Raw genomic sequence first — 24,797 nt, forward strand, 5'->3', positions numbered from 1 at the left:
TCTAATTGGCAACTGGGTGGCACTATAACAACAGAAAAATGCTTAAAAATGGCTAAAATGCGACCAATCACGGTGGCTCCCCCTGTGGCCGAATGTTGTTGTTTTTTTCTAATTTTCAGTCATGGTATGGCATGCTGCTGCAACAAGGGCTAGCCGCACCTTTCCCATGTGAACTACCAGTGCGTCCCACTTTTAAGTCAATACAACGTAGGAACACTTTAACTATCTGCCTTTCAACGTGCTACCTCAACTCCTAATGTACAGTTTTAGCCCACTAACTATCCCACTATTGGCAATGGTACTACTGTACTTTCAATAAAGCAATCGTACTATCAAATTCACAAAAACTCTGTCTGAATACATTGCTCTTCTTAATGGGTTCAGTTGACTATTTAATCTGCAATTTCCTATGAGCTGTATCCCAAACACACACCATGTGAAACTGTACATGGACAACTGTGCACTCAATGGTTATGGACTAGTTGTTGTTATTAATATAAAGGTCATGTTTGTTTCATCCTATGACAGTAAAAAAAAACCTTAAAATATTCAAAAGAGTTCACACAGAGGTAACAAAAATCAAAAGATATCAGTCTCCTGTTAGACAGATACATTTGCATGTTATCTGTCTTGTGATCATTCATTTTCCTTCACTTTGCTTTTCACAATGTGAAATTCAAAGTTGTTTTTTTTTACCTTGAGGAAGAGCAGCACATGCTGTCAGCATCACCAGTAGGAGCAACAATGCCATCTAATACAAAGACAAATACACACAATACAAAATGGTGAGGGTTAATGCAAGGATAATAATACTGTAAAACCTTCTCTACCAGTGTGCAATAGACTTGGTGGTTGATGAATCTATAGACAAATAGGGAACCTCCCCAGAGTCTAGACGTGGTGGTAGAGGTGGTGAAGAGATGAGATGAGAGGAAGATGGATTAGTGCTGATGAGTAGAGGAATGAGCCTTTGTAGAGCTTGTCCTGGACTCTGGATACAATGGCTGAAGCTGATCGGGGTGGAGGAGGGCTTGAAGATTCTGCCTAAAATGATGGCTGACAGCAGCAGAAAAGAGAGCAGATTTAAAATTTTGCAGTGGCATCCTGATTGGCTGAGAGAGATTGTGGAAAAGTTTGATTGGATATAGTCCGCTGATTAGAGGAAGCAGTGGAAGTGGGATGGAGAGAATTTGATAACTACAAGAGTGACCACCCATAATCAGCTGATTAGAGGAAGCATTGGGAGTGGGATGGAGAGAAATGTGAAAGGATGAACACAGAAAAAGTCCTGAATGACATAGTACAACTCTGATGAGAAATGTGTGGTAGGAATATGTCTGGAATGACAGCTAGGGAGCCACTAACTAGTAGATGATGATAGATGCGAAATAAGTGTTGAAAAGGAAAGCTGTAAGGCAACGTGTAGAGGTCTAACCGCCAAATAATATAAAAGCCACAGATGAAGTAAGCTGTGTCAACAGAAATAATGGTGATATGCCAGAAAGGAAGGCTTAAAAGTGCATGGGTCTGCATACCGTGGGTGTCTATATGTTGAACATAATAAAAGGTCAACGGGGACCAAGTGAGATAAAAGGTCATAAGACCAACTGCAATAAAATGTTAAAAAAACAAAACATTAAGGTCCGGAGACCAAACATAAATTACAGTCAGCAATTTTCAGCATGACAGCAACAGAAATTAAGGGTGTGATGACCAAACTGAAAATACCGAGACTGGTGCTAGGTCCTAGTGACCAGGGGTGTCTATATGTTAAACATAATAAAAGGTCAACAAGGACCAACCAAAATAAAAGGTCGTTAGATTAAACAGAAATTAAGGTCAGAAGACCAACTTAAATAAAATGCAAAAGGAAGACAAAGGTCCAGCGACCAAGCGTAAATTAAGTCAGCAATTTTCAGCATGACAGCAACAGAAATTAAGGGTCTGAAGACCAAACTGAAATTACCGTGACTGGTGCAAGATCCTAGTGACCTGGGCCTATATGTAGAACATAATAAAAGCTCAGCGAGGACCAAACATAAATAAAAGGTCATAAGACTGAACAAAAACTAAGGTCATAAGACCAACTAGTAAAATAAGGTCCGGCAACCAAACAGAAATTTAAGTTATCATTGACAAACAGAAATGCTGGTCCGATGACCGAAAATAAATTACTGTGTATAAGCATAAGGTCCTCTAAACCTTGGGTGCACAGACTGGGGTCCTAAAGACCATGTGTAGAACAAAACAAAAGGTCAGAAAAGACCAACAAAAGTAAAAGGTCATAGACCGAACAGAAACTAAGGTCAGAAGACCAACTTATTTAAAATGGTCCGATGACCAAACAGAAATTAAGTCCACATGACAAACAGAAATAATGGTCACACAACCAACAAAAAGTGTTGCATGGGGTCCCGCGGACCACGTATGAGCATTCAGAGGGCGGTCCCGAAGACCTTGGGTGTTGGTGTATACAGCATGAGGTCCCACAGACCATGATGGAGCATTTGCATGAGGTCCCGAAGACCATGGGTGTTAGAGCATACAGCATGAGGTACCACAGATCACGATAGAGCAATTGCATGAGGTCCTGCATACCGTGAGTGTGCATTTGCGTGAGGACCATGTAAATGAGTGAGAAGCATGATAAATGCAAGCAAGGTAAAAAATAATTGAACCAACAGAATTATATTTATTTATGAACTTTAATAAACAAGAGAGAGGAGAATAGGTCCCAAGACCAGCAGATAATAAATCAGCAAGACAGAAATTTTGATAAGATAACCAAGAGGACATAATCATGGGTGATGCATGATTGTGGATTTTAAAGTGATAAAGGTGAGCAATTAGCAGACAAGCCGGTGTTAGTGCATGCAGCATGTAGTTAGAGGACCATGGATGACTGTGCATATGGCATGAGATCAGGTAGACCATGGGTGTTGTGGGAACATGCGACAAATGACAGCAAGCCAAACTGAATCGAGGCAGACAGAATTGGAATCATATTAATGAGTGCAAGGAAAAGAGGTCTGAAAAGCAAGCATATATAGTACAAATAGCGATGTGGCAACCAAACAGAAATGGCAAATGGCTGATGCATGACTGTGACTCCATCAAATATGAAGGTGGGCAATAGGACAAACAATGACCAAGACTTGACAGGTAGCAGATGAGAAGACCACAAAAGTCCACTGCCAACTATATGAATGACTTAGCAAGAAATAAGGGACCAGAAACTTGATTTAAGAGGAGGCTGCACGACGGACTACTCTACATAACAGGGACTGAGGCACATTCTGAGCACTGAGTCATGGATGACAACGTAGAATCGTGAATCTGTGATGGATATAATAGTGAAAGATCAAAATACATTAAAGTGATTACGACTGGGGACCGTGATTACCAGAACCAAGTGGTGTGTCATTAACACTGAACAGCAGTCAATGAGAAAACGTGGCAACTGTAAAACAGCAGATGGGTTGAGAAAATGGCCCAGCGCGCCGTCAGGATGGAGCTGCCATTGCAAGGACCTCTTCAATCAGTGGTGTAGAATAGAGCAAGCAGGATGATCGAGCCCCAGCTGTCGTGACCATGATGTGCCTGCATCTGGTCCCATACAACTAAGGACGGCTTCATCTGCAGGTCATGGAATGTCGAATTCTTGAGTTTATTGCTTGACACTGACTGAAATATTCTGACTTTGCCTTTTTATTATTGTATTTACGTGCCGTTAATGCCTTTTTAAATATATCAATGGTAGTGCGTGCATTTACTACCTTCCTGTTTGTGTACGTGTTATGTAGTATTCCCTTTTTATTTATTTTATTTTATTTTTTATTTCCTTTTTTTTGCAATAATGTTAGGATTTCTTTAATTATTGTTTACATCATCGCCTATTCTTAGTTTGTATGTTAATCAACCATTGTGGAGAGAGCCCAAGAAGTGCCAAAGGCTGCTTCTGTATTACTGTGTATATGATAAATGACAACGCAGCGGGCAGATGGAGGTAGGATGACACTGCAATAGAGGCCATGAGACTTATCCTTTGGGTAACATGTTGTCAAGCAGAGAGAACTAACCGAGAAATTCCCCCTGCGACACGTGAGATATACAGGGCCTGCTGCGAGGGGATTATGGGAGTAAAACAGGTAGAGTAAGAAATAAGAGGACACGAAATTAAAGGAACATGTGTCCATTTTTTTCAAAATTGTTTATTGTTGTTGTTATTTATTTATTTCACTAGTGCCTGGAGGCTGCGTATCACCACCACAGCCAAACACTATGACTTTGTTCGCCAAAACACAGCATTAGGTGACAAATAAACACACTCAATGGTCATCTGCCTTCTCAGCCCCACTGACCTGAAGAAGGTCTCCAGTGATTTTCCAACCAGGCACACTTAACCAGTGACTGAGGATATGTTCAAACACTTCATTTACACTCAATAGAAAAAAATGAGACTCACTGAAACCTAGGGGTGTCCCCGACTAAGAATTTTCATAGTTTTCATGTTTTCCCCCTTATTGATTAATGAGCTCATTTGCGTCAGTTTCCGCTCCAGAGAAAAGAGCTAAAACACCCAAATAAACAAATTTAATTCTTCAGTTGGCATAATAAGATAATAATAATAAAAGTAAGAGGGTTATCATTTTATCTTTATCTTTATTCCTTTCACTTCATCAAGGTATGATGCACTAGATGAGCGCAGACGCGCTGCCCAGCCGGGGACAGCCCTCCATTCCGCAACACCGCCGTTCCGAAACACCCCCACTCCGAAACCCCCCCGACTCCAAAACTGATTTTCAAGTCCATATCGAGTTTCCTGCATCAAACACTGCTGCCCGCTCTCCGGCTGCACTCGCACAATTCTGAAATTCACTGTACTACAAAAGCTTGAAATGAATGTTCAACTCGTGAATGAACGTTTTTTATTGAAAATATGTCACTGTCTTCATTTATTATGTATAATTTCGCAAGCAGCAAACACATTTAAAAGGAGACGTTTGTCAAGTCTTTTTACGCGCTCTGTCCGTGGTGCTGAAATCCTCACTCCCGGCCGCACTCTCAGCCGCACTCACACAACACGTCAGACAGACTAGTGATAATAAATAAATAAAAAATCAGAGTCTATCAAGATTATGCCTACTGATTAAATGCACGCGCCATTTTTAATTTTTTATTAACAGAAATTAGGCTGATGTTTGTATCAAAATAGGCTATATATCATGAATTACTAAAATACATTCTATGTCAAATCAAGATGTTCAGCAGCAGTGAGCACCCCCATATAGTCAAAATGGTAAGGTCTTGTTTCATAACCACATTTTGCGACGATTCGACGGCGAGACCGGCAGTCGAATCAGACTTCTCCAAATCGAATCACCGAATCATCGACTATTCGGGGTCACCCCTACTGAAACCATCATGGCTGGTTAGTCCACTGTTCCAAAAATCACCAACTCTAGTTTGGTTGAAATACATCCGTCATTCACGGAGTAAGATGTGAAATGCTGGATCTACACTCTACACTGTATTTCTGCACTGTCTCTCAGCTGAGGGTGGAACAGCAGCTCTGTCATTCTTTGGAAGCAACAACAGTTTAATCAGGAGAGACTTGTCTTGTAGTAAAAAGAATATTTTTAATGTGCACATAAGAATGAAAAATGTGAAAAGTCTTTGGCGATTGGACTCCATCGAGACGGTATGATTTAAGGAAGGTGATGAATCCATAGTCAAAGAGGGAACCTCCCCGGGGCCTAGACACTGGTGGTGGTACAGGTGGTGAAGATGAGATGAGATGAAGATGTGGAGAAGTGCTAATGATCTGGATGGGTAGAGGAATGAGCCTTTGTTGAGCTCGTCCTGGAATCTGGATACGATGGCTGGAGGTGAACAGGGTGGAGGATGGTGCAAATGATGGCTCACAGCAGCAGAGGAGAAAGCAGATTTACAATTTTGCAGTAGCATCCTGATTGGCTGATCTTGGCGAAGTTCGATTGGATTACTTGTAGAGTGAACACCCATGGTTTGCTGATTATAGGAAGCGGTGGGAGTGGGAGGGAGAGAATTTGATAACTAGAGGAGTGAACACCCATAATCAGCTGACTAGAGGAAGGAGTGGGAGGGAGAGAACTGTGAATGGATGAGCACAAACAAAGTCTTCCTGATTGAACTTACGAACTTACGCTGAGCTTCATTACATCAGTGACTGACTTACAGCAGAAAACTACACGGTCCTCTAATTTGCAGAATATGCCATTAAAATAGCAGCAAAACAAGTGCAAGCACACCTGTTTTTTAAAGGGACAGGGAGACAACACTCTCATTGGTTGAATTCATGATAAGGCCAAAACAAACTTATGATTAAGGGACTAAATACAACCCCATTGCACCCAGATTATGCCACATTTAACTAGTAGAGTGAAGTTGGACATGCCCTAAATACACTTTAGACCAATAAGGGCTATATATGGTTATATATTGTTTAAATAAGGCGCTTTGTCTTGTTTCACTTTGGGTAATGTAAGACCCAGATTTGTGGGCTGGACTTAACGGGCTTGACATGGCTAACATGGAAGGTGGAGTGAATCCGCATTGACCTTGGCAACTTAAGCCGGACAGCTGCAGGATTGACCACCTTAGAAATGGGAAACGGACCGATGAACCTGGGAGCGAGCTTCCTGGACTCGACTCTGAGGGGCAGGTTCTTGGTGGAGAGCCAGACGTTTTGACCCGTGACGTAATTAGGAGCAGAGGACCTCTTGCGATCCGCAGTGACCTTGTAGGCTGAAGAGCTCTTAAGGAGGACCTGATGAGCCCGCTCCCAGGTTCTCCTGCAGCGCCTCACCAAGGCCAATGCGGATGGAACAGATGAGTCCGATTCTGTGGTGGGAAAGAGAGAAGGTTGGTAACCATGGACAATATGAAATGGCGAAAAACTAGAAGAGGATGAGGGCAGTGAATTGTGCGCCAGCTCCACCCAAACCAATTTCTCCGACCGAGTCCCCGGGTGCTGTGAAGCCATGATGCGAAGTCCTTTCTCCAACTCCTGATTGGCTCGCTCCGACTGGCCGTTGGTCTGGGGGTGGAACCCAGAAGAGAGGCTGACCGTTGCCCCTAGCAAGCTACAAAACTCCTTCCAGAAACAGGAAACAAACTGGGGCCCCCTGTCAGACACAATATCCTGAGGAAATCCGTGAATTTTGAACACGTTAGTTAACATGGCCTCTGCAGTCTCTCTTGCTGAGGGAAGCTTGGGAAGGGGAATAAAATGTGCCATTTTAGACATTCTATCAATGACTGTGAGAACAACTGTGTTACCATTAGAGGGAGGCAGTCCAGTGACAAAGTCCATAGCAATGTGAGACCAAGGTTGCTTAGGGACGGGCAAAGGTCTGAGTTCTCCCTGAGGCTTATGGTGAGGGGATTTGAGAGCCGCACAGACACTACAAGCGTTAACATAATCTGTGACATCACGGGCCATATTAGGCCACCAGAATCGGTTTTGGATCACCAACAAGGTTTTTTGAATACCAGGATGACAGGAGACTTTATTGGTGTGGGCCCACTCGATCACCTCACCCCTAAGCTTGTTAATCACAAAGAGTTTATTTACAGGGCAATCAGGGTGTGCTGGAACCTTCCTTCCAGCCGCCTCAACCTTGCTCTCGATCTCCCAAGTAATAGCTGAGATAAAACATGAGTTAGGGAGGATAGTTTTGGGTTCAGTGACGTGATTAACTGGGTCAAATTTTCGTGACAAGGCATCGGGTTTACCGTTTTTGGAACCGGGACGATACGAGAGAGCAAAGTTGAAGCGGCTGAAAAAGAGTGCCCAGCGAGCCTGTCTGGCATTTAGTCTTTTAGCTGATTTCAGATACTCAAGGTTCTTATGATCAGTCCATACCTGAAACGGGATCTGAGCCCCCTCCAACCAGTGCCTCTATTCCTCCAGCGCCACCTTTACAGCCAACAGCTCGCGGTCCCCAATATCATAATTCCGTTCAGAGGAGGTTAATTTCTTGGACAAGAATGCACAGGGGTGTAGTTTACCATCCTTGGGGTTTATCTGTGACAGGATGGCCCCAATACCCACGTCAGAGGCGTCTACTTCGACCACGAACTGTTGTCACAATCTGAGGACCACACAAAAGAGTTATGAGGAGAGGTCAGGTTATGCAAAGGGGCAGCAATAGTACTGTAATTCCTGATAAATTTTCTGTAGAAGTTAGCAAACCCCAGAAACCTCTGTACCTCCTCTGATAAATTTTCTGTAGAAGTTAGCAAACCCCAGAAACCTCTGTACCTCCTTGCGGTTACTAGGTGTGGCCCATTCCTGAACTGCTGACACCTTCAGCGGGTCCAGTTTGAGTTGAGTTGAGTTGAGTACAAACCCCAAAAACGAGACTGACGACTGGTGAAACTCACACTTTTCTGCTTTTACAAAGAGCTGGTTCTGTAGTAATCTTTCCAGAACTGCTTGAACATGTTGGATGTGGGTTTCCTCGTCAGGGGAGAAGATCAGGATATCATCTAGGTAAACAAAAACAAAAACATTGAGCATGTCTCTTAATACATCATTTACCAGATTCTGAAACACAGCAGGTGCATTGGTAAGCCCAAAAGGCATGACTAAATACTCATAGTGACCAGTGGGAGTGTTGAAAGCAGTCTTCCATTCGTCCCCCTCCTTGATCCTGACGAGATGATACGCGTTGCGTAAATCCAACTTGGTGAACACTTTAGCTCCTTCAAGAAGCTCGAACGCAGAGATGACGATGGTCGGATAATTCCAGCAGCGAGGGACTCGGTGATGTACTCCTCCATCGCCTTCCGTTCTGGAGGAGACAAGGAATACAGTCTACCCCTAGGGAGCGTAGAACCAGGTAACAACTCAATAGAGCAATCATAAGGGCGGTGAGGAGGTAGAGATTTAGCTCTGGACTTGCTAAAAACCTCCGATAAATCATGGTAGTAAGGGGGGACATGAACCAAGTCTGTCTCATTAAGTCTCTGGGTGATTATCTCTCTCCTGAGACACTTGTTGCGACAATCAGGTCCCCATGACGAGACTTTCCCCTGAGCCCAATCAAAACTCGGATTGTGAATCTTTAACCATGGGTGCCCAAAGATAGCCTGGTGAGACATAGCCTGAAAAACATGAAGACTGAGATCTTCAGTATGTGAGTCAGGTAAGGTGATCTTAACTGTTTGAGTCCGGTGAGTTATCCTGCCCAACAGACTGCCATCCACCGCGTTGACCTCTAGAGGTCGCTGGAGACGGTAAAGTCTTAGGTGGAGACTCCTGGCGAGAGATGGGTGTATGAGATTAGCATCAGAACCAGAGTCTATGAATACCGGAACAGAGATGGAGGCAAATTCAGATCTGAACGTAGCTTGAATTTTGAGATGGGCAGGATTGTCTAGCAGCAGGTTCTGACTCACCCTGACTCTTGGTTTCACAGGCGTCTTGGCGTTCTTTAAGTGACAGTCACTCACCACATGTCCCAGTTGTCCGCAGTAAAAGCACCGCCCGTCCCTCTGTCGCCGAAGTCGCTCCTCCACGGGGAGACGGGTGTGTCCCAGCTGCATGGGCTCCTCGGCACGGGCTCCCGCGGGGGTGAGGCTGGATGCTGCAGGCCTGACATGACTGGGGAGATCAGCGGCGTCGCTCCTCCAGCTCCTGTTCGGCGACAAGCAAACCCGGAAGCGGCCCCTCTCCAGCTCTCTCTCCGACAGTCTCTTGTCGATCTTGATTGAGAGCGCTATGAGTGAGTCGAGGTCCTCTGGGAGGTCGATTGAGACCAGCTGATCCTTGATGTTTTCAGAAAGTCCTTGAACAAAAACATCTATTAACGCAGCCGCGTTCCACTCACTTTTAGCCGCCAGGGTGCGGAAATCAATGGCGTAATCCACCACCCTACGTCTGCCTTGTTTCAATTTAATCAGTTATCTAGATGCCTCACGACCAGGTGCAGTGTTTTGGAATACCTGCTCTAAAGCCCTGATAAACTCTGTGAGAGAGGAGCAAGAAGGAGATCGGCGGCTCCACTCTGCAGTGGCCCACGCTTCCGCTCGCCCTGAGAGGTGGGAGATAATAAAGGCTATCTTGGCCCGATCAGAGGGGAAAGAGGCTGCCTGTAACTCAAAATGTAATTCACATTGCGTGAGAAAAGGCCGAATATCACCTGACTCGCCTGAGAAACGTTCAGGACGAGACAACTGGTTACAAAATACATTATCATTAACATGAAGCGGCGCCTCCGCTGCCAAACCCGGAAGTGGGTCACTCGCAGCGACAGGCGCGGCCGCTGAGGGAAATCCCTTATCGAATTTTTCAACAAGACTACTAACCTGTGAATCAAGAGTGGCCATAATCGAGTCTTGGCGTTGAGCCAATTCTCTCAGGCCAGAGCACAGAGTAGCCAGTCGCTCCTCCTGCTGAGCGAGCCTCTGACCCTGTGCTCGGAGAGCTTGACGAACCGGATCAGAATCAGCTGCGTCCATCTGGCCAGTTCGTGCTATCATAAACGTGGCACAGAAGGGACACAAAGGCTAAATTCTTTTCCGGTTAGACAAGAGCAAGGTTTATTACCAAAAGACAGGCAGGGTTCGGTACACAGAGAATCAAACAAGACAGGCTAAGGTATCCAAATCGTGAGGCAAAAACTAGATCAATGACAAAACTGTTATTACCGGCAAGACGAGACAAGAAAGAGTGCTGGGACGAAGACTGTGACGTACGACGAACTGGCAACAAGACAGGGGAAGACATGAGGATTAAATACATGAGGTGATAGGGGGTGATGAGACACAGCTGGGGAGGAACAATCAGGAAACAGGTGTGACAGCACCAGACAGGAAGTAAAACCTACGGAGACAAGGAGAAACAGGTGAATCTTTCAAAATAAAACAGGAAGTACAGGAGAAGACACAAAACATGAACACAAAATGGGTGACTTAACTAACTGAAAACAGGATCATGACAATAGTGCGTCCAAGCACATATGTGAACAGATAAAATGTGGGTAAAAACACACTCAGGATTGGGCTGTGAAATGTAGAGGCTCTTTCATACTTATTTGTTTTAGATATTGTTACTGTGGATGATTTTTTGAATAAAATGTAAAATATATGATACTTTATGTGTCAGTTTTAATTAATTTGGATGGTTAATTTACTGACAAAGTTTTACAGCTCACTTCAGACTTGTTAAGGGAAATAAATTATTTTGCAATAAGCTAAAAGCCACTGACAATGCCTGTAGAGATACGACACTCAAGCTGAAGAGGAATTAACTATAGTTAATTGCAAACTAATGTTGCCCTACATTTCATCAGGAACCTGCTTAACACAAGAGCTTCTTATGAGTTTTCACACAGCACACAATGCTTAATTGATTTAGCAGGAATATCAAAAAAGAGGTGTTTATGGTGAGTCATGCTACAACTGCTATAGTGCAGCCTTATTTATTGTGGAGGTGCTTGATGCTCTTTTCACTTTTGCTAAAGATTTGAAGATATGCAGAAAGGCTCAGATTCTCTGCAGGTCAGTTTCTTCTCATGAGATTCATCCTTCCAACAAGCGACAAGTGTGAACTGTTGGAGGTTCACAAGCTGGTAGCCTTTCTGGGGACAAAATGTAGGTTATATATGTGTGCCCAAAAATGTTAATTACTGTACCAGTGTAGTTCTTTTCATGATGAATGTGGATCCATGGGACAGACTCGTAGTTTTACCCATTAAGAGACTGCCAGCATTTGTCTGAACAGAATGAATCGCATGAACAAAAGTCCACGTGGGAGTGTGTGTGTGTGATTTACTATCAAAGAACTCTGAGAAGTGATGAAACACAGAGAAACTTTAGCTCTCTGCCAATACTTTAAGCACAGGCCCATTCACATATAGATGAGTAACTACAAAGTATTGCTGTCCCATTGAATCAAGACATTGTTTATTTCAGTGTCAGAAAAATGCAGACAGATGCCAAGATCAGTGCAATTCATAGAAAGATCAAATCTCAATTAAAGGTGCATTCATCAAAGTTTGTCCAGTAGGGGGCATGACCTTAAAAAAAATCAAGCTGTCAGATCCACAGGCTTAGATGTAGAGGGATGATTCTGTGTCTGATTATCACAATAATGTGATTTGATGCACTTTTTATTCCAAGCTATAGGGAAATGAAAATATGTCAGAAATAATGTTAGTGAGCATAATCAATGCATACACAGACTGTAGACTGACATTTAATTAATAACTGCATGTTGTAAAACACTGCTGAATGTCACATTGTGGTCCCTAAATCCATTGGACTCTCGCAGTTCCTGTTTCCATCTTAGAAAAGTGAAACTTTCAGTGGCTGCAATCATTGTGATGACAGGAGTAAACAAGGAAGCAGCCCTGAGTGGTGTTGTAAAGAGACGCATATTTGGAAGCCTGGGGACTTTAAGTGAACTTTGCAACATTTTAAGGTATGTCCTCAACATGTTTCATTGTATCTACACTGGTCATGAAAGAGTCCACGCTTCATACTGATGTCCATGTTTACATTAATTGCTCGTAGAAGTATCATGGAACACCATGAAAAAGTGTTCGCCTGGGAGACCAGCTGTAGGATCATAGAAGGGAGCATAAAAGTCCACTGTTTACACTTGGCATTTCAGTCACTTTCAGTTTCCGCCCGTCTTTTCTCTCTGCATTAACTTCCGGGTCATGGTCATGTGATTTACAAAGAAAACATATTTATTATCATGAATTTAACAAAGACAACACAATAATAACTCCAGCTCGACAGCAAACAAAGTCCCCCAGAACAGCACAAGAAAACCACTCAACTATTATAAAGGGATCTCACATATGACTTCCAGTGTTGTCATGGCAACATGTAAACAATGCTCTTGTCAGCACCAGCTACATTCGGTATTCTTAACCTAACCACAGCAACTTTACTTGCCTTAACCTAACCTCTGTAACTTTGAGTTATTACATAACTGCACGTTAAAGATGTACCATCAGTCACTGGGCGCTAAATTTGTAGGATATCATACGAACTGCTGTGTGTGCATTTCTGTAGGACATCATAGGAACCATTTTATGAGGGTACGTTGGTCAAAGACAGTCCAAAAATATTAGCAAAGATGAACAACTCACTCCAAAATCAAAAAACTAGAGAGCTAAAACTCAAATTTGCGATGTCATAGGGTATAAAATCTAGATCTGCTCCATATATAATAATTTGGGGGAGCTGTTGTGGATATTCTAGGTGAGTATAAAGGTACATCTTCTGTTTCAGAACTGAGAACAATACAGTAGAACAAAACTCATTCTATGGGTCCACAAAATCAGTCTCCCATTCATTGTCTGTGGAGCAGCCCCAGACTTTATACCATGACATTACATGTCTTACTTCTTTGGTTTCTGGCTTTGAGAGAAAGTAGCTCATGTTCACAAACATTCATTGAACTTTAGTTATACTTTAGATGTAGATTACTCTCTAAAATATAGATGGTATCGTCATAAGCTAACAGGTCATTAGTTTTCGCTTATCTTCTAACAGCACTCTGTCGATGATCTCGTACTCCAGCGCACTCCAGTTGAGGACATTCCCTGGAGTGAAGTTGAGTTCATCCATGTACTTCTGAATCTCACAGGAGGAGAGGACGTAGTCCCACATGTGGACGTCAGACATCATACCAACGAAAGACTGCATCAAGTCAAATCCCCCACCATGGGAATCCTGCTCCTGTAGATTGCAGAGGTTTGAGATACAGTAAATAAAAGGTAAACTGCATGATACTTGTAATAAAATTTGTACACCAGAGACAACATTAGGATATACAGGATTTGTTTAAAGATCTTTAACTGCGGTGCATATTAATCCAACTGTACCTGTCCTAACATGATTATAGTGGATCCTCTGATGCTTGTTCCAGAGTTGACAAATTTCCTCATCGAAGGTTTTCCATCAAGCCACAGCTGCACCAGACCAGACGCAGAGTCCCATGTGGTACAAATGGAGTGCCACATGTTCGGCTTGTAGTCCTGCCCTCCATATTCTGCCTTTTTATCCCAGATATGAGGCTCCATCTCCTTGTTTGCGTCATCCCAGATCATCAGGAAGGCATTGGAAGTCGCGGGTGTGGACATAGAGAAGAAAGTGTGGTCTCTTTTGAGGTCTGTAAAGGACCTGTAAGTGTTGCAAAGTTATAATTAATTTCACAGTCAGATGCAGTGGGTTGTTTTATGCACTTTGCACATTAAGTGTTACCTGTGACACACGGTTAAAGTAGTGAAATCCTGTCTTGATGCTGTTAGTCTTACACGAGCGGTTTTGGTTTGTTGTGGGAAGGTAAACATTTTACCCGACAGATCTGAGAAGTGAGAGGGAGTTTTGTTTTTTAGTATAGATTACAATGAACATAACCATACGGTGAAGCTAAAACCTGACTGACTTTGAGGGAGGAAATAATTGCTCATATGTCAGCCACAAATCTTATACAAAGAGAGACACAAAGCATTTTTTGGTTTGCTTATTGTTTTTCTCCAGAATCTATTAATTGTGCACAAATTAAAATGTAGGTCATTTCCCTCTGCAAATGGTAATTAGTTCCATATTCAAAGTGTAATGAGCACCAGTGTCCGGAATTAAACAAATGCACAATCAGTTATGAAATATGAAATCATAAAAATGTCCGAGGTTGATATTGAAACATAACACTCTGCTGTTTACTTTTTTGTTGGCATGTTACATTTGTTAATCCTTGTCATTTAGAAACATGTTAGCTAAAATGCATGCAAAAAGTATGTGAAAATGGAAAAGAATATAATTATTATGACTAATACAATAGGTACTACATATGCCAAGAGACAGCACTGGCAATTTAGGTAAAGATATTTGATATATTTTGCCCAGTTTGAAAGTCTGGCATTAATGTAGGCTACTACAAAACCTCATGTTTGTTTCATGAATAAGGAAAAGATTTGTCTTGTGCCTTGAAGAGTATTGCATGACCTGTGTGTAGGAAAAGCTAAAGGTAAATGGCAGCACACTGCTCCAAACTCTCTTAGTTAGAAAAGGATATAAATATATATATATTTTTTTTACCTTGTGGGCTTGCATCACACGCTGTCAGCATCACCAACAGCAGCAAAAACTTCATCTAATACAAGGACACAAAAATGAAAAGCGCTTTTTGTGTTTCTAAGCCAGTGAATCCAACACTTTGAGCTGCTACTCATACTCTGTCTGCCAAAAACTACAAATTAATTTATTCTTATTTACCTTGGACTGTCACAGTAAACATGGAAATGGAAATGGTAAAATAACACTAAAAATAAAAAAACATTGATATCATAATACAATCATTTTTAAAATCCTACATTTTGCAGCTTTGCATGTCTTACCTTGAGATCTGTTTCTGGATGCTGTGATCAGAGACAAATATGCTGTGAGATTTGTAGACTCACTGCTTCCCTATTTCCCTCTGCGTCTGTGTTTCCTTCCCTTATCTACTTCAGTATTTTCTGGCATCAGAACCGTTGTTAACAAAAAAGACGTTATCACACACAATGTGTTTTTCACTGAATCAACAAAATTTAGACTAAAAGCCCCGCCTCGTGTTGAATGAGTCATTGTTCTGTATTACAAATGAACATTGTTATGAAATACTCACAGTTTTTCGCACTTTTGTCTTGTTTTCAGGAATAAAATGACTGTGTCAAACCTCGGGACAGTATTTTCTTAAATAGTTCCTTCACTATTTGCGTGTTGTTTTTGTGCATGAGCTGTAATCTGTACACAGCAGTTGATCTGCAACATAGATTAAAGGTTGATCACTTGTGACTAACACATACCAACTGTTAAAGATGTTCCACGCTTTCTTCATTCAGTTTAGATAAAACAACTTGACACCACAACAACATCAAGAGCCTGTCATGCTCTCTCAGATTATTATTTGTGTAGTATGGGACATATGCAGTAACAATGCAGTTCTCACTAGGTGGTAGTCTGCTCTGTGTAGTTGCACATGTTGTTGGTGTTTTTGTTCATTGCACCAAGGTGGGTGGACTGTGTTTATTTGGACTCTTGTTTCAGTGTAAAACTGTATGCTATATTGCATGCATGTGTAACCGCACTTGACAACGACGTCACTGCACTGAACACACCCTATAAACGGAGAACCAGTTGATTTTCAGCTCTTTAACATCTTTTACATGCTCATATGTAAAACAGAGGAGAGAGGGATTATATTAAGTACCACTTGTTTTATTCATGAGAAATGATTTATGACAAGATGTTGGCATGATTAAATGATAGCCTTTTTATTACAGAAAACCAGACTTCAATTTCACAAGACAGCGATAAGATGGCGATAGTTTTGTTTTCAAGTTTAGTAACAGGTCGTTTGTTTATTTTCTACCAGCACCCTGTCGGTGATCTGGTACTCCAGCGCACTCCAGTTGACGACATTCCCTGGAGTGAAGTTGAGTTCATCCATGTACTTCTGAATCTCACAGGAGGAGAGGACGTAGTCCCACATGTGGACGTCAGACATCATACCAACGAAAGACTGCTTCAAGTCAAACCCCCCACCGTGGGAATCCTGCTCCTGTTGATTGCAGAGGTTTGAGATAGAGTAAATAAAAGGTAAACTGCACGATACTTGTCTTTAGCTATGGTGTGTATTGATAAAACTGTACCTGTCCTAAGATGATTATAGTGGATCCTCTGATGCTTGTTCCAGAGCTGACGAATTTCCTAATCGTTGGTTGTCCATCGAACCACACCTGTGTCAGTCCACTCGTAGAGTCCCATGTGGTACAAACAGAGTGCCACATGTTCGGCTTGTAGTCCTGCCCTCCATATTCTGACTTTTTATCCTTGATGTGGGGCTCAATCTCCTTGTTCGTTTCATCCCAGAAAATCAGGAAGGCATTGGAATTCGTGGGTGTGGCCAGAGAGAAAAGGATGTGGTCTCTTTTGAGGTCTGTAAAGGACCTGTAAACGTTGCAAAGACATTATCGTGCATGATCATTTTCACAGTCAGCGATACAGGGGGTTGTTTTAATGCATTTTGAAAAATTCAGTGTTACCTGTGACACACAGTTACAGCATTGAACTCATTTGTTGGTGTAGTAATTTGCACACGCGCTGTGTTGGTTTGTTGCGGGAAGGTGAACATTTTACCTGACAGATCTGAGAAGAGAGAGGGGGGAAAATAGATTACAGTTTGGTGAAGTTGATTAACACATTATTATTAATTCTATCATTATTATCATTATTATTATTATGAACTGGGTAACACATGGCATATGATGAATTTATCATATACTGAAAGTCACTACAGGAATTTAGGAACATACAGTACCATATGAGCAACTGGCTCTTGAGCTTTATTTTTACACATGTAAGCAAGGGCATGAGCATTTCAGTGTTATTTTGCTCATATATAAAACAGAGGGGTTTGGGGGTCCTCCGCAAGAGACTTAATTTCCTGCTTTTCAGTCATTTTTCTATGCACCAATTTGTGCCTTTTTTTGACATGAATGCAGGGTATAAACGTCTCTAATTTTGTCCAAAAAAAAAAAAAAAAAAGTCCTCTGTTACTTTCATGTTTGAAATAATAAGGGGGGACTTGCCCTCTGCTTCCCGCCCGAAATCTCTACACCTACCTACTCCACTTAGCTTTTTGCTTTGCTTATTGCTTTGTCCAGTGTCTATTTGTTGTGCACACGTTCACCTGAAGGTTATATTCCTCACAAATAAAGTCGTTAATTCCTGAGTGAAAGAGGAATGAGCACCAGTGTTCTAGCTGTGTCAAGTCAAGAAAATGTCCCGAATTACACAGTTTCAGTAAGTTATGAAAAGAGGCAACCAAGTTTGACATTAAAACATACTGCTTTTTTTGTTTGTTTGTTTTCCGTCAGTATGATAGATTTGTAATTCTGTAGAAATGTGTTCGCTGAAAATTACTCGTGTGTAACACTGGTCATTTAGGTAAGGATATTTAACATATTTTGCCCTATTTAGTCTGCCCTATTTTCAAAATAGAATTGCATGACGAAAACAACGCTCAAAGGAAAATGGCAACAAACTCTTTCAGTTGAAGAAGGATTTTTTGAAGATATATATATATATTTTTTTTACCTTGCGGACTTGCATCACACGCTGTCAGCATCACCAAGAGCAGCAAAAACTTCATCTAATACAAAGACAAAAAGACACCATGAGAAACAGTTTGCATTTCTGATCCAGTGAATCCAACATTTTTAAGCTGCTACTGGTACTCTGTGTACTCTTTGTTACCTCAGACTGCAACAATAAACAATACGGGTGGGAAAAGGTTAAAAACAAACAAACAAAAAAACATTTTATATTTCTATATTGTGCAGTTTTGCATGTCTTACCTTGAAATCTGTGTCTGGATGTCGTGATCAGCGGTTGGACTGTGAGATTTGTACACTCACTGCTTCCTTAAATCTCTCTGCTCCTCTGTGTTTCCTTCCTTTATCTACTTCTATATTTTCTGGACTCAGATTCGTGTCATGTAAAAAAGCGTTATTGCACCCAAGGTGTTTTTCACTGAATAAGCAAAACTGAAGCTGAAGCTGAAACTTTTAGACTGAAAGCTCTTCCTCATGTTGAAATAGCCATTGTTATGTATTACAAATGGACATCATTATGAAGTACATAAAGCTGAAGCGAAGTAGGTGTACATGTTACAAAATCTGAATCACTGTCTTGTTTTTACTACATCTGAATGAAATAATGGTGTCAGTCCTTTTTCTTACATACTTCCTGTACTATCTGTGTGTTGTTTTTGTGTTTTGAATGCATCTATCCCTGTTACACATGCAAGCGCTGTTCATCTGTACGTAACAATTAATCTGCACATAGATTGCAAGCTCAAGAGTGTGTTTTGTTTGTGTCTTAAAAGAGGCGGTTACAAACAAGGGGCTAAATGAGACGACAAGATGTTATCACACCAAAAAAGGTGTCACAGCCTCATTGTTGTGGCAATGTCAAAGTCATGCGACTGTGGTGTATTTGTGTATCATAAACTCTTGTTTGCCACAGAGCCTAGTTTCACCCAAAATCCAGTGGGAAACTTCCATTGTTTTTTTGTCGGGGGAACCAGAGTGATGTTAACATCCATATTGGCCTACAAATAAACGTCATCCCTGCAGCACCCAATTAGTCATGTACCTAATCTTGCTATATCAGCATATGTTTGAATCTCAGATTTTAGGGGAGTGCACAGACATGGCCCCCCTTCAACAGAGAAATATGAAAACACCTATCTTGTGACAAACATTGCATAGACACAAGACAGTATAGTCAAGAGCATTTATTTAAGGGAACATAAAAGTAAGAAAAACACATTTTTAAATGGAGGGGGACTTTATGACAAAATGTTGTCATGATTAAATGATATCCTGTAAATGACAGAAAACCAGATGTTTGACTTTGACTAAGACACTCAATGATAGTTCTGTTTAAATGGTTTAATAACAGGACATTGTTTTTTGTTTATCTTCTAACAGCACTCTGTCGGTGATCTGGTACTCCAGCGCACTCCACTTGAGGACATTTCCTGGAGTGAAGTTGAGTTCATCCACGTACTTCTGAATCTCACAGGAGGAGAGGACGTAGTCCCACATGTTGACATCAGATATCATGCCAACAAAAGACTGCTTCAAGTCAAACCCCCCACCGTGGGAATCCTGCTCCTGTAGTGATCGCAGATAAATAGCATGAATGTTGCCCAATAATTGTTTTAAATCTAGAAATTCAAGAGATTAAATAGTGCTTAGCAATAAAACTGTACCTGTCCTAAGATGATTATAGTGGATCATCTGATGTTTGTTCCAGAGCTGACGAATTTCCTCATCGAAGGTTTTCCATCAAGCCACAGCTGCACCAGACCAGACGCAGAGTCCCATGTGGAACAAATGGAGTGCCACATGTTCAACTTGTAGTCCTGCGCTGTAAATGCTGCTAATTTGTTTCTACTAAATACATTGACGGCATCCTCTACAGCATGCCTGAAGATCAGGAAGTCATTGTCAGCAGAGGGTGTGGCCAGAGAGAAAAGAATGTGGTCTCTGCTGAGGTCAGTGATGAACCTGTAGGTATTGGAAAGAAGTGATTGTGCATGCTGCCCTTTCACAGTGAGAGATACAGTGGGTTCCTTAATTCATTTAAACCAATGAAGTCTACCTGAGACAGACTGTGACGGCACTGAACTGCTGTCTTGTTGTCATCAGTTGCACACGAGCTGTGTTGGTTTGTTGTGGAAAGGTGAACATTTTACCCGACAGATCTAAAAATAGAGAGAAATAAAATATTAGTGGAGATAATGTATCCATGTATTACAAAAAATTAGCATAGCGTTAGTTCAGGCAGGACACAATGTCAAGCTCAGCTCACATCCCAGCTACATCAGCTGATCTCAAACAGCCCAATCAACTGATGGATCAGCTGATTGATGGAAAGGAGTCAGCTGATAGATCACATGATTCCTTTCTATGCAGCCAATTGGCTAATCTCATCCAGGGCACCCTATTTAAACTGCTCTGGCCTACCTTCTGTTGCTGCTTCCCCTGCACTTTGCAACCTGCCTCCACCCCAGCTCCTCCTTTTCATGCTGTGTCTGACTTATCAGTGTAATTTCTGTTTGTCATTGATGCTGCTCTGTTCTGTTACTGGGGGGTCTTTGCTGCTGCTCTCCCTGCATTAGACTTCTCATTTAGGCGAATGGAAGGGCAGGGAGGTTTGCTCCCTCTGCCTTAGGCTTTCCACGTGGAAGAGGCTTTCTGTGTAGGCCAGAGGAAAGGCAGAGAGGCCCCAGAATAGAGCCATTCCGCCCCTTTGTGATGGTTCTACAAGTTGTCAGAATAAGCATGGAGCCCACACACTAACCCTATACTTTTCAGGGTCCGATTTTGGTTTTGCAACAGGGAAGAAACATATATCTTTTTCCAAACTCTCCAGGTAACGAGTATCATTAATACACGACGTGCCCCCGGCACAACATTTAGCTCCAAATCCACAAAACCAGCCTGAAAATGAAGGAAATCTGAAATGGTTGCATTAGAGTCAATGGAGCACAGTCTAATGGTACATTATGATTGGACAGTCTGTATCCAGGGGTGGGACTTAAGGAGGATAACAAGTCCAATGCAAAGAGAGAGAGAGTGTTGTTAACACACCCTTTTTGATATCCCATTTAGCTTTTTATAGTTTACTTATTGTCTTTATTTTTTGCACAAAGTTATGTTGATTGTTTTCTTCTGCATATAACTGCTGGTTGAAAAAGGAATGAACATCAGTATTTTTGACTGTGTTGAGTCATGCAAATGTATGTCCTTTAATAAAAACATACTCACATTAAGTTATGATGAAAGACTAAAAACAATCAGGGTTCACATTAAATACTTTATTTGGTAACAAGACCCACAACTACTATCCTACTCTATTGAAGTGTCTTTGAGGACTCCGAAAAGCACTATGTTATTATTATTATTATTAGTAGTAGTAGTAGTAGTAGTAGTAGTAGTAGTAATTTATCCCTCACACTCAGACATTACACTTCTCCAGCTAACAAGCTGGACTTAAACCTTAAACAAGAGAACTCATTTTTGTTCAAGGTATGGCAAAAACAGTCCATGTATATGTCAGTTTTAAGTGTATACAGTTTGCTATTCGTATATTACAAATGCTCTACACTCCTTTTGGTATCCACTTGTAAGATAAAAATTTTTTTTTTTTTACCTTGAGGACTTGCAGCACATGCTGTCAGCATCATCAGGAGAAGCAAAACCTTCATCTAATTGAAAGACAAAATGCCACCATTGAAAATATGTAAGTTTATCTAATAACTTCAATATGTTGCTACTAACACTTTCAATGTCATGTATTTGCCTTGGCCTGCTGTGATGCATCATGCAGATACAAGTGGCAAAGAACAAAAGTTTGCATTTAATTAAGTCAGTTTTAATTTCTCTATTTTTCCTGTGCACATCATGCCATGATCTTACCTTGTAGTCTGTCAGAATAAGATTATGAGTTTCACACACTTGCTGCTTCCTCATTAAAGTCTGTTTACTGGGCTGTTTCTGACTCAGGATCTCGTAAAAAGCTTCATCCAGTGATTTTTGTTGATTCAGCAGAATTCACACTAATGTTGAAAGATCAAGTTCTGTATTTTTTCAGTCTGCTTGTGGTGCTGTGTTGTCGCTAAAAAAGGGCTTAAAATCAGAGCTACAGACACACCTAGAATAGATACATGATCATGTGATTGTATATCTACTGTAAATATTGGTGACAGTCACAGGTGTGGGCTTCAAGGGGCTGCAGGGGACAGCATCCACTCCCTCAAGTTGGACATGAGGATGTTTTCTGTTTTTGAAGGGAACAGTTCCAACTCAAATAGCTGACTACTGTAGGTTCTGTATCACCAAAGCAACAGAACATCCTCTTGTCAGGCTTGTGGTAAGTGTAGCTGTTCACTCAAGAAGCCTCTTTTGGCTGTTACCAGCCCATTATTCTGTTATGTCAGTTCAAAGTTAAATTTACTGGAAAAGAACGAAAAGTAAAAGGTAGAGTTTGCAACATAGGGAGACTGTCTAAATTAACGCATCAAACAACCTGCCTTTGCAGGATAGTCTTGTGCTAAGTTCACACCACGAGTGACAAAGCGACAGTGTGGCCCGCTACATTATCTCTGAGTTGCTGTTGAAGTGTTTCCCAAGTGCTCATTGCATCATCATTGGCTTGTGTGTGTCTGCTACAAAGCCCCCTCGACTGAACCAAATCTAAAGTTTGTATTTAGTCAAAAAATATCTGTTTTTGATCACTGTCTGAGCCCCATTTTGACATAACATTTCGCTGCCCCATTGTATCCACGTGTGCGCCGAAATGCACTGAAATCTAGCATAGCGTCATCTTCACTAAATAATACTGTACCACAGGGAGTAACAGAAATATGTGATTGGTTGACGCTTCACTGCGTCATTGAAGCGCTGAGAAAAGTTGAGGCCAGCTCAACTTTTATTTGTAGCATTTCACTTGTCAATATTGTGCATAATCACTTTTTTTCAAAATCATGTGCAATACTACTTCTCATTGTTATATCATATACAATATAACTCTGATTATCAGGTGCAGTCTGCTTTCATTCATTCCTTAATTTTCCTTAACCACTTATCCTGCTGGGAGCCTATCCCAGCTGACATTGGATGAGTACACCCTGGACAGGTCACTAGACTATCACAGGGCTGACACATAGAGACAGACAACCATTCAACCCCAAGAACCCTCTTGCTGTGAGGCAACAATGCTAACCACTGTGACACCGTGTCGCCCTTGCAGTCTGCTTTTTTCCACCATTTCAGTTCATTTTTAATAACTCATGTACTTATCTTTCTCACATTGTTACTTTAAGGCAATGTTTTTGCTTTTGCTCCTTTTATATTTAACTATTTTGCCAGATTATTAATACTCAACTGTTTTTAAAACTGGGTCCAGTCAGTGACCCTGACCCGAGGAACCCACTGGTTGTTCTTGTGTTACTGTAACTTCCAACATTCTCTGGCACAAGAATTTCCTTCAGGATAAATTGAGTTCTTTTTAATTGAATTGAAGTAAATGTCACCCCCGTCTGTAGCAACAAGTGTTGGGCATCAGTTTGTAGCTTCATGTCACTGACTTCCATTGAAAATGACTTGTAGCTTGTTTTGTTGTAGAATAAAGAGACTCAAAACACAGGATTGGACATTTGAGGGTTTACTTGCGAGAAAACCAAAGAGTTGGTACATCATGACAATTTATAGTGTGTGACAAACAAACATAGTAGGTACTGTAGGTACTTCCCAGTACTACACTTAGTATTCCAAGTGTTGTTTCCTGCCACTCAGACAACCAGCTCAGAGAACAATTGCTTCTCCTTACATAAACAGATTTGGTTGGAATCTTGCCACATCATTTCGTTGAAGTCACGAAGACCATTTTTGCTGAAGTCATGTCAGGACAATAAGAGTTTATGTCAGGTCACGCACACTATATATTCACACAACGGGAACTGCCCATTGGTTCGACAGCCCATTGGTCCGACATCCCATTGTTCTGACCATATTAAACCCATTGTTCCGAAGTCCATTCCGAAATCATCATGATGCCCTGTGGTTAAGGTCTGGTTAGGTTTAGGCCCAAAAACCACTTGGTTAGGGTTAGGAAAAGATCATGGTGTGGGTTAAAATGAAAAAGAAAGTGACAAACACATAAGCTGTGAGCCTGCTTCGCCTCAAGCCTTTCCCAGCTGACCCAGAGCCGGTCGCGGTGCACCGTCAAGGTAGAAATACGCCCACCGGGAGCCATTCAGCACCGCAGACAGTCGGACTAATGGGATGTCGGACCAATGGGCTGTCGGACCAATGACATGGACCCCACACAACAACAGTTTATCCCAGGTCATTTACACTATATATCCCCCCCTCTGGTGGTCATCCGACCCCATCAGTCAATCAAGCATTTAATCATTTTAACAGTTAAACCATCAGCCAATGCATGTGAAGGCAAAAACCCAACAGACTTTCAGCCTCTTCACTTAACATTTGTTTGAATATGTTTAGCATGTATGTAGCATTTGTTTAGCATCAGTTTAGCATAAGTGTAGCACCGGTTTAGCGTTGGTTTAGCTTTTGCTGTCTGTTGGGAAATTCCTCTACAGCTCCCTTAATATCCTACACTAAATTTGTCATTGTAATTCTATCTATGGGTGACCACGTTCTCAGCTTGCA

The 24,797-nt window shown here is 41.6% G+C and overlaps 2 protein-coding genes and 1 pseudogene across 2 annotated transcripts; all 3 read right to left on the reverse strand.

The window, feature by feature from the left end:
* Positions 1 to 11,937: 11,937 nt before the first annotated feature.
* On the reverse strand, positions 11,938 to 15,496 carry LOC126391684 (C-reactive protein-like). The gene is made up of 5 exons (XM_050046586.1): positions 15,402 to 15,496; positions 15,103 to 15,157; positions 14,266 to 14,368; positions 13,887 to 14,184; positions 11,938 to 13,740 (listed from the first exon to the last, which is right to left on the reverse strand). The coding sequence occupies exons 2-5, from the start codon at positions 15,155 to 15,157 to the stop codon at positions 13,519 to 13,521; spliced, it is 678 nt and encodes a 225-aa protein (XP_049902543.1). The 5' UTR covers positions 15,402 to 15,496; the 3' UTR covers positions 11,938 to 13,518.
* Positions 15,497 to 16,303: 807 nt separating this feature from the next.
* On the reverse strand, positions 16,304 to 18,527 carry LOC126391685 (C-reactive protein-like). Its single transcript, XM_050046587.1, has 5 exons — positions 18,405 to 18,527; positions 18,145 to 18,199; positions 17,091 to 17,193; positions 16,698 to 16,995; positions 16,304 to 16,606 (listed from the first exon to the last, which is right to left on the reverse strand). The coding sequence occupies exons 2-5, from the start codon at positions 18,197 to 18,199 to the stop codon at positions 16,388 to 16,390; spliced, it is 675 nt and encodes a 224-aa protein (XP_049902544.1). The 5' UTR covers positions 18,405 to 18,527; the 3' UTR covers positions 16,304 to 16,387.
* Positions 18,528 to 19,341: 814 nt separating this feature from the next.
* Positions 19,342 to 22,050, reverse strand: LOC126391683 (C-reactive protein-like; annotated as a pseudogene).
* Between the last annotated feature and the right edge of the window lie 2,747 nt (positions 22,051 to 24,797).

Source organism: Epinephelus moara, chromosome 6, assembly GCF_006386435.1.
Source record: "Epinephelus moara isolate mb chromosome 6, YSFRI_EMoa_1.0, whole genome shotgun sequence".
Lineage (NCBI taxonomy): Eukaryota > Metazoa > Chordata > Actinopteri > Perciformes > Serranidae > Epinephelus > Epinephelus moara.